General features: G+C 35.2%; 1 protein-coding gene across 1 annotated transcript in view; it reads right to left on the minus strand.

Annotated features, from left to right (window-relative positions):
* Positions 1-1,417: 1,417 nt before the first annotated feature.
* LOC129218199 (DNA-binding protein HEXBP-like) overlaps positions 1,418-21,589 on the minus strand; it is a gene marked incomplete at its 5' end in the record, with an annotated part of 45,090 nt that continues 24,918 nt past the window's right edge. The window contains 1 exon segment of the mRNA XM_054852414.1: positions 1,418-2,422. Coding sequence (XP_054708389.1) covers positions 2,311-2,422 — 112 coding nt within the window. The 3' untranslated portion in view covers positions 1,418-2,310.

Genomic DNA, 21,589 nt, shown 5'->3' on the forward strand with positions numbered 1-21,589 from the left:
CTCAGCATCAAGTTCACATGAAAAAACTACACAGTCAACCAATGTATTTATTCAATGTACCCTTTTGAATACAAAAATTAGATTTTTAAAGAGAATCAAAACCACTTAGTTCAAATCACTTTTCATCTTATTCAAAAAACATACACTGAAAATTTTAATATCACTTAGCTTCAGAGTACTTAAAACTGTTGAAAATGAAAGTACATTTACTAATTACTTTATACAATCAAACACTGTTAGAAAATATTGAGAATAACTAATGCAGCCTTGAACATGCAGATTGGCAAATTTAAATGGGCAGTATCACTATAAGACAAACAATGAATAGCAGCTTTTAAAACAGTTTAATTCATCAATAAAATATGATTAAGGAAAAAACTTAAAAAGACCCCCCCCCCCCTCCCAAGAGACCAAAAGCTTTATATATAATTTAAAACTTTTTTTTTATTTTTATTCTTCATAGTCATGGCACATAATGAACAAAAACTCCATGTTGCACAATACTTATGTCTGATGTATGAATTTATCAAACCACCAACAAATTTTCATGTCATTTATGCAAGCAGATGTTTTGCACAGTATAGCTTAAATAACTAGGAGTGCTTTATTATGGAACAAAATCTAGCATATTAATTTAATCCATATTTTTATGGCTTAACTTTTACATAGACCTTGCTGACAAAATTATGAGATGCTCATAATACTGATCAACAATTTGATTTAAAACTAAGCATCCATTTTAGATTTATGCTCATAATGGCTTCAACAATCTTCTAATGCTGTTCTAAAAACCTTCATCTGTAAAAGCATATGAAAAAAATCTATACAAGCATAATATAATTATATGCTCAGTGTCCACTCAAATGATTCTTCCATTAACATGTACACTAACATGAACCAATTCCCCTCAAATAAACATCACCCCCTGGATTTACACCAATATCCTCCTTTAGTCAACAAATCCCTTCTAATTCAAAACGCAGTTATAAATCTTCAATATAAGTATAAAAACTTCCTACCATCAAACCAACTTCTCTTCAAACTTCACATGATAAAACAAGCACCAAGCTTGAGATTTGAAGCGGCAAAACCGTTCGACCTGACAACTGATGAACAAACCATCTGTAGTGCTAACATTTACAACTTGTTCATCAACCAGATGAGGAACAGTATACTGGCAGAGCCATAAAAGTAACCAAAAAGTCTTCCCTACACTTATTCTCACAACTCACAATTAGATAAAACGTTGATGGAAAGAAAAAAAAAAAAGAAAAGAATACCTATATAAAGGTATTTCAAACAGTAATCATAACAGGTGAAAGAATTAACTAAGCTTATTTTTATAAATTGTCACCAGACAAGAGTAGCATGCATATTTCAAGGTAAGCACCACCATGACTTTCACTTTATCTGAAAAACAACGAATAAATAGAATAAAAATACAAATAAGTTTGGGCACAATATGTGTTATTGTTCCATATTTCAGGATGATTTAAGTCAAATTACAAAACTAAGTAGCTCAAAACAGCATAAATAAAAACATTCATCCAAAACAATGTCTTACCATAGGTTATATACAGATTAACGACAATACTTAACAAGTGCAAAATTTGAACATGAGAATTGCATAGCATTATGATTTGCATAGTTTTCCTTTTAGAACTGCACAGCATTCAACATTGTTTATAAAAAAATAAGGCTTAATTCATATATCTGAATGATTTGTCATACATCAACTAATAATCAACTTGAGGCTTCATAAAATCGAGAATATTATCGCACTCTACATTTGTAGTGCCACAACTTAGGATGGACAGCATTTGATAAAATTATGAACTACATGAGAGTGCAGTCATTGTGCCCAGTATCACACTCAATTTTTAAGAGCTAAAATTGACAGTTTTACACATTTGTCAAAGAAACTTGAAAGGAAAAAAGACAAAGCAAAAGTTTAGTAGAATGCCATCCCTCCCCACGATGACAACCTTGAATTTATTCCACAAAACAGTCCTTTGAATAAGATGTAATCAATCATCTAATGCAGGCAGAAACCACAGGATACCTATAAGTGCATCATCCTGTTTAGTTTTGGAACTGAGTGCATTCGTTCTGAACCCAAAAAGCATTACTTTATGCTCTCCAGACATGACGGCACATAGTTGAATCAAAGATACCAGCAGGGAAAAGGCTTACAAGCCAAAACTAGGCCGTTCAAGATAAATACAGGAGCAGCTTATTTCCCCGCTCACCAAAATGTGTGGACCAATTTCTCTATGACACCAGAGGCTGCAACGTGGGCAGGTGGGAGGCTTATGCCTTCATTTCACATTCACGAGCAATGTGGCCAACCTCTCCACATGTGTAGCACTTACTAGGTCGGCTCGAACGGCAGTTACGAGCAATATGCCCTCTTTCATTGCACCTGCGTAGAGAACAGGTAATTTAAGTCGAAAATTTTCAGCTTATACAAAGAATTAAGTAAACCTAGGCAAAAGTAAGAAATTATACAGAAAAGACAACAGTATGAAGTAAAGAGCAAGTACATATAATAGAATCTGATCAGAGATCAACATTAAGGAAAAAAAAAATTATTAAAATGCATACCAAAAGATGCTAGATTTGAAATCTATGAATAAAGTTCATTTACGGCTATTTTGAAAAAAAAAAAGAAAAAACATAGGAAAGATTTTTGAATAGTTATCAGTGAGCAGATTCTTTTATAATACAGAAATTCGTTTAAAATATAAATTGCATGCTAAGTTAAGAAGTACAGAAGTCTAGAATTGCAAAAATAGGAAAAATAATGATTGAATTTAGGAATTGAAAGGTTAGAATAGGCAAATTATATTGCACACATAATATTAGGGGCTTATCCACAGAATTAAACATTTAAAAAGAAAGAATGAAGTAGGTTTAACAGTAAGAGAAATTAAGACCCTTTTAAAAAATGTTTGGGATTCCAAATACAAACTGTAAGCATACCCCTAAGTACTAAAATTTACCAGGATAGAAATCAGCAACAGCAAAAAAACTAACAAAATTAGAAAAAAAGGAAATTGGAGTTACTAAAAGCAGAAATGGTCCACTCAAATGGTGTTAATCAAGAATGTATATTAATAAAAGTCAAATTCAGGTTTTGCAAGCATGTTATAATATCGGCCAATTCAAACTTACGAAAGAAAATAAGTTATGAAAAACAAGATGTTGTTATACAATAAATTAGTGTATAGAAAAGAATTCATAGCAGGATTCGTACTCTAAGGACCTACCGAAAAACATCTGAAAAACAACTTTAAAATACTGATTGATACAACAGACTCTAGCATGTAGCTAACTACTAAAAATTATGAAAGGTTAGAGTTCTATACTTTCTCCTGTCCCCCTTAGATGTCTGTAGCGACCATGCAGTAGTGAGTACTTTTTCCAAATGGCACTAAAATTGCAAGTGAAATTAAAACTGCGATCAACATATCGCTGCATCCGTATTCCATTGTCCCTCGTATCACCTGCAGCATCCTTTATCCTATGAATTGCGGCAACGTTTCATCAGCATGAAATTTCGAACTTCCATTTTTTTTTTCAGATTTGGTTCGATTACTATGTGAGAGACTTAATGTAATTACAACATAATTACAGTATTTTTTTTTACTATAATATTTACCCAGAAAAGTTATTTTGTCCCTTTGAGTGTATTATAAAATGTGCTTAGTATTATTTTAATCTTTTTTTTTTACAGTTTATTTTAAAGCAGTTTCCAGAAATCGCTACAAACTACTAAAAAATGTAGCCACTACAGTAGCATTGCTTCTTGTAGCACACTACTTCCAACCCAGTGTTGCCAGATTGGGGGAAATTTCCCCATTTTGTGGAAATCTGGTGCTCTCTGGGGAAAATGGATTTTGAGGGGAATTCTTTGGGGAAAAATTTTTCTTGGAGGGGGGGGGGGGGGAACCTTTGGAATTTTTTTTTTCCGTATTTAAATTCGGGTCTTGACATCTGGTAGTTACTGTATCAAACAGCGTTGGTTAAGCTTTGCTCAACTTTATGCAATTTGCATTTTGTGGAATATTATGCTACAGAATTCGCAATAATAGTTCTGCGTGAGTAACTAGTCGATATTTGAAACAGGCAAAAATAAGTGTGATGAAGAATGTTCTTGGATAAATATATATACTAAAATCAGCTTAATTGTACATACAGATGCAGAGTAGTAAAAAATATTTAGCTATTTCTTATCTCTCGGTTATGAGTTTGTATTTATGACTAGTGGCACCCGCACTAGGGTGGGTCGAAAAAAACTTTTTTTTTTAATTCGAAACGCTTTAGTGCGGAAAAGTTGTCAATTGCGATAAGAATTAAAAGCACACCAAATAGAACAAAATCGGATAACATCTTCCGGTCGCGCAACGAACTTGAATGTCATAAAAAATTGCTAAAATCGATCTATTTTGTCATTTTTTTCTATCATTTAAAAATTTAATAAAAAGCAAGCTTTAGTTTTCCACGTTCGGATTAAGGTTTAAATAACTCAAATAAATTATAATTTAACCAATTTACAAATATTATCCGCTCGCGCAATATCTTAGAAAAAAGTGATCTTTACAAAGACCTTCACTTTTTGAGGGGCAACTCTGAATTCGTTTTCTAGAACTAAACGAACACGAACACTATTTAAACGGTTTAAAACTAGACTGAAGTAGTTGAAACCGGTTTAAAACTAGAATGAAGTAGATTTCACTGCCCTTCCCTCCCTCATCTATCGCCTGTTCCTGCTCACACATTTCGCTGTGAGCGTTGCGTACCGTTGAGTTCGTTGCGCGACCGGAAGATGTTATCCGATTTTGTTCTATTTGGTGTGCTTTTAATTCTTATCGCAATTGGCAACTTTTCCGCACTAAAGCGTTCGAATTAAAGCATTTCGAATTTCGTCTTCACAGCATTTCGCTGAGTTTTTCAGATCAAACATTGTGTTGCTTCGCAGATTTTTATTACATAATAATGAATGAATCGCAAAATATACTCACACTCACTAGGAGTGTGATTGCAAACTCCCGACGAGAGTTTTGTTGCCCTATATTTGGTGAGCCTCGAAGTCTCAATCAAAATAAGCTGCCGACATACGAATGTGTTCTTAAGTGCTGCTTTGAAGAGAGATACATTTTATCACTTGTGACAAAAAACAAATGCGTAAGTTTCGCCAAAGTAGCCTCTACTGTTGCGGGACACGTGAAATGTTTGTATGATAAAGCATCGATTCCTGCATTATCTGACTGTCGAATTGTAAATATGATCAATGCGTATCACGACTCCTATACCAACTTAATGAAGTCTTACAAGCGTGACAAAGACAAGCCTGCATTTAAATCCAGACTAGAAGATTTTAAATTGAAAGCTCAGTCACTTTTTGATGTCTCTGCATGTAAATGCACAATGACAGTGAACTGTACATGCAAAAAAACACCGGATGCATGTCAATGTGCAATTTCAATCCAATGCTCCTGTGAGAAATCTAAGAAAATTCCTGTTCTTGAGTTGAAGTTCATGTATCTTCAAAGGCATTACAATATCGGAATGATCGGACCTATTGATAAGAAGGTTACAAAGCAACTGAATATCAGGGCTGAGAGGAACGCCCGCGATTTTAAACGAGTAGTGAGTGGAGATAAAATTTCTAACATAGGCGAATATTCTACAATTGAAGAGCAAAAACACAGTTCCAGTGAGGACTCATGTGCAGATGATGAATACATACTACCAAGTACATCTACTACAAAGCCAAAATCGCAGATGAGAGTTAAACTCAGCGCAACAGCACTAAATAGCGATCGGTTTGGAGTTTCTGATCGAGCTACAGCAGCCATAGCATCCAGTGTTCTTCAAGACGTCGGGATGATAACTAAAACTGACTCTTCATTTGTGGTTGATAAGTGTAAAATAAGAAGAGACAAAAGTCGCATTAGAACAGATTTACAAAGTGAATTTATACCTCCTGAAGAAAGTTGGGGTCTTTTCTTTGACGGACGAAAAGATGATACTTTGGTTCTTGAAAAGTTGAATGCGAAGCAATTTCGTAGAGAGCTGAAAGAAGAACACTATTCTCTTATCATGGAACCAGGATCAACTTATATAGGACATATATCTCCTTCCTCAAGTTCATCGAATGATATAATGCAAAGCATTATTCGCTGTTTGTCTGAGCTTTCAATGCCATTAGAAAAGCTCGAAGTAATAGGCTGTGATGGCACTGTAACCAATACTGGTTGGAAGACTGGCGTCATCTCTCGCCTAGAAAACTTCATAGGACGTCCAGTTCAATGGAGCATATGCCTTCTGCATTTTAATGAGCTTCCTTTTCGCCACATTTTTCAACATATTGACGGTCAAACATCAGGACCTAAATCTTTTAGTGGACAAATAGGACAGCAACTCACTTGCTGTGAAAAACTTCCGATTGCCCTTTATGAACCCATAGACTGTTTGATTCCTGATATAGACAAAAAGAGTTTAAGTAAAGACCAACAGTATTTGTTAGAAATTGCAAATGCAATCACCGAGGGAAAATGTCCGGAAGATTTAGCAAATCGGACTCTTGGTCCGTTGTCCCACTCCAGATGGCTAACTGTGGCCAACAGAATCCTTAGGTTGTATATAAGTTCTGCAGAGCCATCAGAAAACTTAAAAGAAATACTTTGCTTCATCTTGAAATCATATATGCCTGTGTGGTTCGCCGTTAAAAAAAGCAAGTATTTTACTGACGGACCAAAACACGTCTTCCAAGCGATTCAAACATCAAGATATTTATCCAAAGAGTTACTGCAAGTTGTTGATCCAGTCATACAACGAAACGCATTTTTCGCACATCCAGAAAATCTTCTGTTAGCAACGCTAGTGGATGAAAGAAAACATATTCACGAGCTGGGTTACAGAAGACTTTTAAAAGCAAGACAAAATGTTCTGAAGAAGAAGATTGTCAGAAATTTTGTACCACCGACTATTAACTTCCAAGCAACTGATTACACCGAAATTATTCATTGGAATTCTTGTGTGCTGTATTCCCCTCCAATTCTACGTGACCTTAATGAAGATGACATTAAGTCATTAATTAATTCTGATTCTACGCCCATCAGAGAAATATAAAAGTTCCCCTGTCACACCCAGGCTGTTGAGAGATGCGTCAAACTTGTTACAGAAGCCTCGAAGAAAGTATGTGGGCTTGAAGCTAGAGATGGATTTATCCGTGCAACTCTAAAATCTAGATCAGTTATGCCTATTTTCTCCAAAAAATCAGCATTTAATGTTAATGTTTAAATGTTAAATATAGAAATACCACACTCAATTATTGGATGGTTGGTTGGGTTGGGTGGGGGTGGAACTCGAAGTGCAACCACCTCCACGTGGTGAGTTCTGGGTCATTTTGTTTCAGCAAAATGGGCGAAGAGTTGCACACACATTGAATTTTGAATTGACACAGTGAATATGGTGAATTTTTGTCTTATTCTAAGACGTTGTGCGAGCGGATAATATTTGATAATTGGTTAAATTATATTTTATTTGAGTTATTTAAACCTTAAACCAAACATGGAAAACTAAAGCTTGCTTTTTATTAAATATTTAAATGATAGAAAAAAAATTACAAAATAGATCGATTTTAACAATTTTTTATGACATTCAAGTTCGTTGCGCGACCGGAAGATGTTATCCGATTTTGTTCTATTTGGTGTGCTTTTAATTCTTATCGCAATTGGCAACTTTTCCGCACTAAAGCGTTTCGAATTAAAAAAAAGTTTTTTTCGACCCACCCTAACCCGCACGGCTTTGCCCGTAGCAGAAAATTAAAAGGTATTTTGGTTCTCCTGTATATTTACAAATAATGCATGATGAATTTCTCACCAATTGGCTTACCCACGTTACGGTTCCACATTATGATAACTTTGTGATTTAGTCGTCCATCTTATAATTTTGCTCGGGAAAATGTTCTTAAAATTGGAATAGAAAGAAAAAAACAAAATTGAATTTTCGAAAAATCGCTTAATGGTGTACACCCCCATGCTACAAACTAATTCTTTGCCAAATTTCACAAAAATCGGGTCGAACGGTCTAGGTGCTATGCGCACCTCAGAGATCCTGACAGAGAGAGAAAGAGATCCGGACAGAGAGACTTTCATCTTTATTATTAGTAAAGATAAAAAAAAGATTAAGATAAAGACAAAGGAAAAAGCGAAAATGGGAAGAAAAAAAAGTTGGAGAATTTATAAGAAAATTTGGCTATTTTGGGGGGGGGGGGGGGGGAATTCAACAGATAAAAATATCAGAGGAGAGGCTATTAGTGGAAAAATAATTTTTGAATTTGGGGAATTTTGATAGAAAACATCACTTTTTGGGGGAAAGTTGGAAGGGAATTGGGGAAATCTGGATTTGACCATCTGGCAACACCATTCCAACCACTACATTAGGGTATTGTTGGACCTAACGAATTTGGGAGTCTATGGCTATTCTGGGACTAATACAAACTTAAGAGGATTTCCACTCAATTCTGAGGGGAATATTTCCTGTATGAATGCAACATTAAAAATGAGTGAACACTGATATCTGTATAAGAATTCATTCAAACTGAAATAGGGCAGTGACTTAACTTTTCATAAAAAAAATTCATATCAATTCATTACTTGGATCTTTGCAAAAGTTAGGCAGAAAAATAAATTGACAACTAATCCCACACTAAAAATTAAGTCAGCATAAAATTGAAAACTCATGTCAAATAAAGCAGTTTTATTATTATTCTTTGTTGTGATCGACACATCAATATACTTCTCAACTGTTCCCAGGTTTAAAAGGGCTTTTCAAAGCTTCCTGCATTTTCAGGTTTTTGAAATGCCAAAAATTACGTGGCCTTTATCTCTAGAAAGGACCTTAATTCTATTACAGGTTAAAATTAAGAATGTACTTCGATGATTATCTATAACTAGCCAATTTTAGCAGATTCATTGGCTGCAAAACTTTTTAAATTGAAACTAGAAGGCCCTACCACATGCCTTGAGTGGACGGTGGTACCACTTATCCCAGTCTTCATGGGTGCCACTCTAAAAATTGGCCAGGACTGAAAAGCGCGTGGCTCCATTTCGCCACCAAAATGTTAGCGCTTAGTTTGATGTTTTAGACATATATAATGCCAATTTTTGATGCTGTAACTATATAGTAAAACCAAATTGTAAGTTTAAGTAAAAATTAAAACCTAAATAAAAAAATAACATATCATTTTCCAAGATTTTTTGGAGGTAAAAGTAGAAAAAGAACCTAATAATAAAATACAATTAAAAAAACTTACTATTTGCTACTGCAGAAAAAAAAGCTTCCGATTGTATAGTTCATGTTACATAAATAGTTCATATTTCATACAAAAAAAAATTCAGGTATGAGATTCTTGGCTATAAGATGCATTGTGATAAAAACTTTAACGAAACTTTCCAGATTAAGATAAGAATGGTTGAAATCAACTGATTGAGTATCTTAGTTATTTTTTTTGGGGAAAAAAATCAGCTTATCTTTTTAACTTCAGCAGATGGGCTGGTTTTTTGTCCTCCAAAGAATAAGACCTTTTTTGAAAGTGAGAGATTCAAAAGTAAAGATTTGCTTCATCTATAAAAATCATTTTGAACATGGGAAAAAAAACAAAACAAAAAAAACAACGATGGCCGAAACGTTTGAAAAGACGGAATTCCGTCCCTTGGACGGAAGTGTGGCAGCCATGCCAGTCTTCAAATGTATGAAAACTTCATTATTCTGCCATCATAATTTTCCTAAACTTGCAGACTGGGATACAACTGCAATTTTGAAGAAAACAAGAAGAAATCATTTTTTGACTTACACCCTTTCCAATGTCAATGTCTCAACTGATAACTTTAATGCTTTTACTTTTGGCCCCTGAAGGTTTAAAGGAGCGAGATAGGACAGAATGGTTCTCCTGGATGTCGTGTATCAAATCATACCAGTATATGGGTAATGTTATGGAGGAAACAGGGTTAGACAGATGTGCACACGTTTTACTTGTAAAAACCAGTAGACCCTCATTTTATGCGGTTTAATATTTGACACCTTTATTTTATGTGGACGAGTTTCGATTTAACATGGATGCGGCGACAAAAACATTCTTTTGAGAGAATCCATTTATTATTTGAAAATATAACACTTTCAGCTCATGTTGTCATAAACTATGATACAAAAGCAAAGCAAATATTACATTAGTTTTAGTTAAAAATAATCAGCAGCTAGCATGCATTCTTGCATAAATAGAGGCAGATGTTTGAATTTAAAAAAAGGGAAAATGACTGAAAATACAGAACTTAAATTAATTTGTTCATAAATATTTGACAAAATTTATAATAAAATAATGAAACTAAATAAATAACAAAATAAGTAAACTAAAGGGTTTGTACTGTGTTATGTATTTTTAGCATTCAACAAACATTTGTTTCATTCAAGTCATTTATGGGGGTCAATTTCTGCCCTCTTCCTTTAAAAAATTAATGGTTAACTATACAAGTTTGTACAGGTTTTTGTTGTTTCCAGATTAAATTTGCATTCAGTATACATCCTTCGCTAGCCACCTCAGGGGGGGGGGGATCAAAGTGACGGGGCCAGTTCAAACAATCAAGCAATAAAAACTAATATATCCTTTAATGGTTCAATGATTTTTACCTCATTTTTGTTCAAAAATTTGTCACGAAAAAAAGGAAACACCCATGCATGGTAAACATAACGTTTTAATCAAAGACAAAGATCAGTTGCTAAACCTGTGCATAAAAGGGAAGTTTTTCCCTGTGCATAAAAGGGAAGGAATCTCAATTCTCACCATACAACAAAAATATTCATTCGGAAATTGTTCACGAAATTGAGAGTGAGGGTTGAGCACCTGGCATCAAATGCTTGCATATCTCTCCCCCCCCCCCTTTGATCAGGTGCACTAAGTACAACAACTTACAGTAGATACGCCACATCGGTATAATTACCGCATCTCAAAAAGAGTAAGAGTTTTCAAAAATGCCGCATTGCCATAAACACAGCACATAAAAATGATGAGCAACTCCTCGATATTGGGGATGTATCAGAGTAGAAAATACCCATCAAAAAGAAACATACACATTTTATTGCGGCACTATCCCAACTTTTAAAAATGAAGAAATAAAAATGAAATCTCACATTTAAATTGTTTTCCGATTTTTCTCCAAAAATCAGGAATGTATTGGAACAAATACATTCTTTGTAAGGAAAGAAAATGAAATTTTATAATCATGTTTAGGATTTAGAATAAACAATCATATTTATGTACGAAAAAAGTTGGTTTCTGCGATTATTTTTTGAAGTGGTTTGTTTTTGTGAATTTCTGATATCTGTTACTTCTATTTTGTATTAGCATCATTAAAATATGTACAGTGTACAAGCTTTTAATTTTTTGCTTCCTTATGTTACTTTTAAGGTATGTGACTACCCAAAAATGCCAAATATCGCGGAAATTTTCAATTTTTTTATGCATTCATTTTATAGTCCAAACATTTAAGAGTCCAAAAATGTTTCATTTTTGTTTCTACGAAAATTAGAAGCAAAGATATAGCATGATTACTAGACCGGAAATCAAAATTTTGTAACCGGAAGTGGGCGTTTAAAGGGACGTTTATGCAGTATTTCTTCTTCCAAAATATAGATTAGCCTTCTTTTATTTATTTGCTGTATTTTTATTTGTATTTGGCAGCTGCTTTTTCATTGAAGTTCGTGTTACTGAACGGCAACACTATCTTTTGCAGTTCGTTTACATTCTTGTTCCCTAAAGCGTTATTCTTATACTCTGGCATTTTTTTGATATTTGCATTAACTAATCTTTTATTTTACCGTATTTGAGGTTTAATTTGAGTTAATTTTTCTCAAAATGCCAAAAGCTAGTGTAAGGAAGTTTAAAAAGCGACATTTTTATGGAAACAGATACACTAATTCTGTTCTGAACGTCGAGGTGACTTCTGCAAGCACGAATAGTGATGTTCCTTCTACAAGTTCTATTAGTGATGTGCCTTCTGCCAGTGCAAATAGTGATGTGCCTTCTACAAGTGCAGAAAATGATATGCCTTCTGCAAGTGCTGAAAAATTAGACTTTTTTGAAATTCTTGATGCTGAAGAATCTAGTTTTCAGAACCTCAAAGGAAATCGAATAATAGATATTCAAACTTTATTTGGAGTGTTTTCTATTCTCTGTTGCCCACGGTGTTTTGCAAGTGGACTGAAGCTGACTGAAGACTCGAAAGAAGGACTTTGCTCAAACTTTACAATTATGTGTAATTTTTGTGAATTTATGTCTGGATTTACCTCAATTCCAAAACAGAGTAAAAAGTCTAACAGTCGAAATACTTTGTTGGTATTTGGATTGAGGTTGATTGGCAGAGGGTTTTCAGCAGGAAAGAAATTGTTAGGCACTTTAAATTTGCCATATATCTCCAAGAGAGCTTTTTGAAATCATGAACTCAAATTGCTTGAAGCAGTTCAACATGCTGCTGAGGAAAATATGAAAGCCGCAGCGAAAGTGCAAAATTTGAAGAACACCACAACTTGTGGTGTTTCCGTTGACGGCACGTGGCAGCGGAGAGGCCACATGTCACTGAATGGCAGCGTCGCCGTTATTTCTATTGACACAGGAAAAATTCTGGATTTGGAAGTGATGACACAATACTGTAAAATGTGTGAAAGGAACATTAAAGGGGCCCATGAATGTTCCAACTACAAAGGATCAGCTGGAAACATGGAAGCTGTTGGGGCATTTCGAATTTTTGAAAGGTCTGTTAAAAAGCGAGAGTTGGAAAACAGTGATTACTAAGGTGATGGGGATTCGAAGGCTTATTCCCAAGTGAAGGATATTTATGGGAAGAACTCGGTCACGAAATTGGAATGCATTGACATGTGCAAAAGCGAGTTGGCTCAAAGCTGAGAAAACTAAAAAAGAAAACTAAGGGACTGGGTGGAAGAGGTAAATTGACAGACAAATTTATTGACAAGTTACAAAACTACTATGGCATTGCTATTCGTAGCAATGTTGGAAATCTTGATAGCATGCAATCTGCTGTCATAGCTGCTTTTTTCCACTGTTGCTCTAGCAACCAAAACCCCATGCATCGACAGTGTCCAGTAGGGGAAAATAGCTGGTGTCAATTAGGACTCGACCGATGCATCGGTGCCGATGGTTCAACAATTTAGCCATCAGCATCGGCGGCCGATGCTAACTTGCAGGAAACATCGGCCTGAAAAACATTGAAAAGCCGATGGAAGTGGCCGATGTTTTCGAAAAAAAAAAAAAAAACAAATCTTTGCTGTTTTACTTTTTAATGCAAAGGAAGTTCTAGTTTTCATACAAAATTGTTTACTTAAACTTCAGTATGAATTTCTATTTTAGTCATCCCTGAAAGAGTTTTTAATACTGCATTCAGGTACCAAACAAGTTAATAATTGCGTTGTTTCTTGGGGCTGGATGTACGTATGTATCTGTCATAAGTCATAACTCAAAAATGGTAACTGTAGAGTGTAGAAGGTTAAAATTTCGCAAGTAGGATGTGCGTACGTTCCAGTTGTGCACTTTTCTTTTTGTTTTCGATCGGGTATTCTAAAAAACCTATTTATTCATTCTTTTTTGGCTATTAATTACTTATTTCAATACAAACCTATATAGCGTCTCAGCCCGACAATCATGTGGTGATACACTCTATAACAAAAAAAAACGAAAATTGGTAGAGAGGAAGACAATGCACATAATAGTAAATATTTAATTTATTAGAACAATTGAATAATTGATGTCAGAGTTACAGTAACAAGTTCAGTAAGGTATTGACCCGCCTCTAGCCTAAATACAAGCTGAAGCACGATGTGGTAAACACCGAGAAAACTCCCGGAGGTTGTCCTGTGGTATTTTAGGCCAAATATTCGCTCCAATTGTCGGCCGAGGTTATCAACAATTCCTTGCCAGACGCAATCGCCATCCCATCATATCCCAGACATGCTCGATGGGAGAGAGATCTGATGATCTGGCAGGCCACGGAAGAGTTTGGCAAGCTAGAGGACAGTTCATAGCAACACATGCCGTATGTTATCTGTCATTGTCCTGCTGAAAACCAGTCGAGGATACTACAAAAGGAACGGCAACAAAACAGGTCTTAGAATGTCGTCGACCCACCACTGTGCAGTAAGTGTACCTCTAATTACGACCAAAGTGGTCCAGTTATCAAAGGAAATGGCACCCCAGACCATAATGTCTTGTTGAGGGCCAGTGTGGTGTGCAAAAGTCAAACCAGGATCCCTTCTCTGCCCTGGGTGTCTTCAAACACGTCTTCGATGATCGTCATGACACAGTTGGAAGCAGGATTCGTCGCTAAAAACTATACATCCCCAGTCGGCACCATTCCAACCTGATCGAGCCATGCACCACTGTAATCTAGTTCGGCAGTGTGTAGGCGTCAGTGGCAGGTGGTGTAATGGTCGGCGCGAGCGTAGATTTCGTTGTCCGTAGCCTGTAAATGGTCACGATGGAGACTGGTGGAATGTCTGATGGTTCATAGAGATGAAGAAAGCTCTGTGACAGCTGATCGGACAATCACTCTGTCATCACGATCTGTTGTGACCCTAGGTCGAGCGCTAACATTCTGACGCTGAACTCTGCCATTTTCTACCCATCCTTGAGAGCATCTTTGAATCGTCGCACCACTTCGACTCAAATGAGGAGCGATTCTCCGATTTGACCAGCCGGCCTCTTTCAATCCAATGATATGACCTCTTTAAAACTCTGACAGTTGCTCGTAATGAGCACGAACCATGCAGCGAGGCCTTTTAAAGTTGTTGAAAGGTAATCTGAATCGCAATCAAACCGAAAGTTTTAAAAACTGTTGAAGAACTGCTGGATGCGCTGGAGATCATTCTGATGATATTCACTCATTGGACACCAAATGTTAATCATTTCCACATCTGGTCAAAACAATCCTGCATACAAAAATTTAAAGCAATCGGATGATTGCTTCTTGATGCGAGATTTTTTTATTTTGTTATAAGAGTGTATATACTCGAATTGGAGACTATGGCAACAAATATGAGATGGCGAAACCGGTTTTTGTGTCATTTTGTTAGATTCCCGTTGAACCGATGGTAATTTTTAGAACTCTTGCGTGCCCCCCTCCCCCTCCCTATATTTCTGAAATTAAACTCTAGTTGCACATCCGAGTTGTTTAAAACTAACACCATTCATAAAAACAGAGATTTTTCTTTTCAAACTTAATCTATTGTTTAGGAAGAATTTAGAGCATTAATGTAAGAAATTGATTAAATACGTTTTGAATGGTGACATAATTCGGAAATCAAAGGGACTTTTAATTTTTTCTTCGGAAGTGCCGAAGTCGACCCAGAAACTCTTCCGAGGTGTTGGTGGTAGCGGTTCTGTACTAAACAAATGAGGCCGAAGTTGGGAACGAAGTTTAATGTTGTGAGTAACTCCAAAATCAGCGGGTGACTATTTTTATGTATTTTTATAAAATCAATGAACGAGTTATTTTCGGTTTCATCATATTTTTAATATGTTATAGAAAAGTTTCAAGGATTTTCTATTAAGCAATTTTTTAAATTTCAGCAAATTATTGTTAAATTGAAAAAATTAATTTGAACTTGTTTCTAGTGCTTCATAAAAGATTTTAAACAATCAAATTGTTCAATATTATGTGTGCAAACATCAGATCAAGTAGTATATGTATTCAATTATTAACTTGGAGTAAATATTGAGTTTTTTTTATTGTAGCTGCGTTTTAAGAACCTCACTCTTTTCATGGCTATTTCTCTTTTCTGAAAAATTTATGCCCCTCTTATAGCTTTTATGAAAAATGCAAATTTTTCTATTCATAAATTTTAAATAAGTATAAAATTATTCCTAATATGATTTATTATTGTAATTTATCTGTTACTTTTTTTGTTTAATTTCATGACTAAAAAATGTCTATGTGCAAACTTTTCACTTTAATTGCAATTTGTTGACGGTTTCATATTTTTATTCTTAATTTTTTTTTTGAATGATTAAACAACATAATTTAAAGTTTTTTAACTAAGTAGGGTCTGGTGGGGGAAAGTGGTCAATGGGGTAAAGTGGTCATACGTCAAATAAATGGCTATAGCTTGGAAATAAATGTTCGAATGAATGTGAAAATTTTATTTTAGAGTAGGGCTGTTAGAAACTACATTTTGAATACAAAATTTTACAACTGGCAAAATTTTATTTGGTGAAAAAAATATTTTGCGTGAATATGAAAACTTTTAAAATCTAAACACCTATTTTAACTTCCTTGGGAAATTTTGTTTGTTAGAATTAGGAACAGATTGACTGCACAAGAAGCTTCCTACATGTCTCAAGAACTCTTACTCATTAGCATTTAGCTGAATCTATTTTAGATAATTTTTTAGAACAAATTAAGTGAGATGGGGTAAAGTGGTCATAATATTAGGCTTAACGAATATTGTTCTTCTAATGTCACTTAATCTTTAAGTATAAGGCAGATACAAATTAAATATTAGTTTTACTTATTATGCATTGTTTTTACAGTAAACGGGGTTAAATATACCGACTATATGCGTATATATAAGCATAAATACTCGTGTAGGCACGTACATAGGCGTATTCAAATAAATGCGCCAATAAATACGTATATGGATATCTGCAAGTATCTTTTATCCATACAGCTATACATTCTACTATACATGTATATGCTCGCTTATATTTGTATACACAAGAACACTTATATAATCAGGTATACACGTAATATACGCGTACCTACTCGAGTAGACACTTAACACTTACATACAAGCATAATAAATACAAGTATACAGGGTGAGTTTAAACCCTTGAGCACATTATTAAAAGGTGTTAGAGGGGAGGATAAGAAGGAAGAATCATAAGGAACATATGGTCACAAACACAATGCTGACGCACTATATGCACGCAAAGCCAGAAACTGATGGATGCAAAAAAAAGTCACAAATTTATAATACACAAAGATAATTTTACACAACATTTTAGGTCTTAAGAAAGTTTTAAAGCGATTGATGAAATTTGCGGATTGCAGATGTAATAATGCGTCGCATTCACAGATTACTCTATGTTGCAATAACGAGACTTTTGAAAAACTTCCATCAACCGCTGCGCCTTTGTTACGATGCGTGTATTAGAGCTACTACAGGCCGTAACTTTAAACAACTGCTCTATATATTTCTTAAAAACTAAAATGTTACGTAAAATCATCTTTGTGCAACAAATTTGTGCCCTGCTTTGCATCCGTCAGTTTCTGGCTTTGTGTGCATGTAGCGCGTCAGTGATTATAACTTCCTTATGATTCTTTGCTTCTTATCCTCCCCTCTTACACTCCTTTGATTTTTGCCCAAAAGCTTAGTTTCACTCAGTAGGCCGACATGTATATAAGCGTATATTCTCGTGTATACATACATATACTGGTGTATGCACGTAAATGTACTTACATACGTCTATACAGGTATATAATCGTGTTTACACGTATACATGCGTACATACTCGTGCTTCCATATTATATGTACGTGAGTAGACACATACAAAGACGCACTGAATGTATCCACGAATTAACTCGTTTATACTCTTATATGTATGTATGTATGTACACTTATATATGCATATATACGTCTACTCTACACATATGTACTCAAGTATGCACGTATTTTCTCGAGATACAACTGCATACGCGCATATGATGTTCGTTTATACGCGTATATACTGGTATACACGTGACACGCGTATAAACGTGACACGTATATACACGTGCCACGTATGTACTACACGTATACACTCCTGTAGGTAATCATATATATATATATATATATATATATATATATATATATATATATATATATATATATATATATATATATGCTTATATACTCGTATATACACGTATATACTTGAGTGGGCACGTGCATGCATGTATCTGAAGTATACATGTATCTGCTCATATACGATCGTGTTTACTCGTGCATAACACGATACGAATATATTCGTGTATACACGCATATATTCATGAATATACTTGTAACTATAAAAACAACCGAAATATCCAAGTTTTAGGGTTATCTATAACGGTTTTGCATCTATTTTTAACTATGACCACTTTACCCCATGCTATGACCACTTTCCCCCATCCCATGGGGTAAAGTGGTCATAAAAACATAGGGAAAAGAAAGTGCTATAAAACTACTAAAATCAATGTTTTTCTTCCTTAAATGCAATGTACCGTGTTCTTTAATAATGCAATGTAAAATAACAACAAAAAAAGTTGAAGTGTTTAAAGAATTTGTTGTATTTATTATCCACCTAAGTTGAAAACCTACGATTTTATGACCACTTTACCCCACCAGACCCTTTAATGCACATAATCTATACATTACAATATTGCTGAAATCTTAGTTATATGTTCAATTTAAAAAAAAATCAGTTGGTTATGAATCAGTGTCTTTGTTTTTCTTCCCTTTTATTTTTGGTTGTTCTTTCTCTGTCATCTTACAACAGTGAAACAAAAGAAGCATAACTACATGTAGATTGTACGTAGTACGATCCAAAATTTCGGGGACAAGCTGTATAAAACTTTACCCAGAATAGTTTACATTACCGAAGCACATCCACCTTCAAAGTGTCACCTTGAGGAACTATGTACTTCTGCCAGTGTTCATATAACTTTGGGAAACACCCCTGAAAGCCATTTTTGCAACCTACTATGATGCACCTTTATCTTCTCTTGACGGAAGAAAGCGTCAGGTAAGAGTCACATGGAGCTTAGTCCGACGAAACATTATGTTATTTATTTGTCATATCAGAGCATTGATCAATCAAACCGTGCATCCTCAACATGAAAGTCGCCTTCTTCCCCTCGATAAAGTTAAAGCAACAGCGCAAGAGACCTTACAGGAGGTTGAGGAGAATGGCTGCCAGGAGTGAATCTAAAAGCTATACGAACGTTGGCAGAAGTGCATAGTCGTTCAAGGTGATTATTTTGTAGATAGATGTGCTTCGGTAATATGAACTATTCAGGGTAATGTTTTATACTGCTTGTCCTCGAACTTTTAGATCATACTACGTACGTATGAGTTTTCAACTTACTATTTCACAACGTTTCTGAGTGACGCAAGTTTACACGTATGAAGACATCACAAGAGAACTTGCGATAATTAACTGAGGAGGTGTTCAAAATGGATATTTTGCTCATCTATATGTTCTTTGGTACATATGCGTGTACAGATGTGTCGAAAAAACTTGTGAAGTTTAAATTGGGTGATCGTAAAATAGAAATTAGGTTGAATTTTGATTTTTTTTTGATTACAAGTCCTTATTCACAGAAAGGAAGTAGAGTGAAATGAATAAATGATCCTTTAAATCCCTGACAATCTTATCAATTTATTTCCATTAGATTTTTTTTTTTGCCATTGGCAATCGGCCATCTTTGAACAATCGGCCAACAATCGGCATCGGCCCATCGGCCAAAAAATGCCATCGGTCGAGTCCTAGTGTCAATATCAGCCATGGGTGCAAGTTTGGTGATGTGTTCAAGACGGAAAATATTTTTAGCCCCCCCCCCCCCCCGCATGCGGGCTTAAGGAAAAATTTGTATGTATAAATGTTTGCAGTTTTGTTGCAGATTTAAATTTTAAGCCTTAAAATTGTAATATTTAAGTGTTTTGACATCATAATTCTAAAAAATCAAAAATCCGGCAATAAAGGGGGGGGGGGGGGTCTGGGGGCTCTCCCCCAGAAATTTTTTCAAATTGAAGCCAAAAAAACGCTGTGGTAGGCCATTTTGGTAAAGTTCAGGGAAAGGAGGGGTTCAGGGACTCTTACAATTATTTCAAACTGATAGTCCCAAAATCACAATATTGGGCAACCTTCAAAAACTATTAAAGAGGGGGGAGGGGAGACGCTATGGGGCTTTCCCGAAATCGAAGATTTAAAAACGAAATTGTAATTTAAATTTCATAACGTTTATACTCTTTTTGAATGCACTATTGAAGGGATGGAGTTCAGCAACCCTCCTTCGGCAATATTTCGAAATTGAAGTTTCAAAAACGCCATTTAAGACGATGTTGGATAATGTAAGGGATAAAAGCGTTTGCAGCACCCCACCATTAGTTTTTTGCTTATCCTAAACATTTTTGTTGTAACAATAAAATCGCTTAGGACATAAGATTTTCACTTTTGCAACATAAATCAGTTCTGATTCGAAAGTCTACCCAAGGTACCGCCAACAAACTAGAAAAGAAGGAAAGGTGGGTGAAGGGTAAGACCGACTAATGATAATGAACTGTCACCATTCCCCCACAGTCTTCATTTGAAAAAGAATTCTTTTATAGGATAGCAGGTGGTGAAATTAGCAATAAAAAATCGCTTCAGTGAAGTAGATTTATTTTTTAAACAAGGTACCCTTTCCAACATTCATTAATTAAAAAAAAAGAAATAGGGGAACTGAATCCTAACTCCAGGCAGGGTTCCCGAATCACATCCCTCTTAAGGCACTCAAATATAGCCTAAAGTGGCGCTTTAAATATTTCAGCATCAAAGAATTTTCGGAAGAGAACTCCCGAACCCCTTCCTCTGAGTTCACCACAAATGTCCTAAATTTCAATTTTTAAGGCTTCAGTTTCTAAATTGTTTTGTAGGAATAGTACCCATCTTACCTATAAACATGATTTATGACCGCCTAAAAATTTTAATACTTTAATTTTGGAAACTTTTTGAAAAAATCTTCCTACACCCTTCCCCCTTAAGTCATCCAAAGATAGCCCAAACCAAAGCTCTTAAAATTTCAGAAACTAAAATATTTCGGGCTGGGGGTGCGGAATAACCCCCCCTCTCCTTGTGTTTACTAAACGCAGTGTAAGTTTTTGTTTAATATTTATTTTTCTATTGAGAGAGCAACTCCCTTCCACACATCGCCAAAGACAACCCAAAGCTTTAAGACTTCAATTTCGAAAATGTTTCGAGAAAGAACCCTGAATTCCCTAACTCTTAACTCACTCAAAAATAGCCAAAATAGCATTTCAATACTTCGGGGAGAGAGACACCCCCCCCCCCCCCCGAACTCTTTCCTCTAAGTTCACTAAATCTTACTCAAATTTGCGGTTTCCCCCTTTTCATCACCGAAGATTTTAGAATTTAAATTCTAAAACGTATTGAGAGAAAACCTTCGAATTCCCTCTTCTTAAGTATTCCAAAGATTACCTAAAGCCGAGTTCTGAATACTTCAGCTTAGAATATTTTTTGGGAAAGGAGAACCCCGAACCCCAAGACAGACCAAAGTTGCGCTTTTAAGACTCCAGTTTCGGAATTTCGCCTAAAGAGAGGCCTCCCTCTTAACATTGCCAAAGACAGCCTAAAAGATTTAAGACTTCAATTACAAACTTTTCGGGAGAGGGTCGCAAATGCCCTTTAACTTAAGTCATTTAAGTATAGCCTCAAATAGTTTTTAATACATCAGCTACAAAACATTTTCATGTTAAAACACCAAAACCATCTCTCATA

The sequence above is a fragment of the Uloborus diversus genome, chromosome 3, assembly GCF_026930045.1.
Source record: "Uloborus diversus isolate 005 chromosome 3, Udiv.v.3.1, whole genome shotgun sequence".
NCBI lineage: Eukaryota > Metazoa > Arthropoda > Arachnida > Araneae > Uloboridae > Uloborus > Uloborus diversus.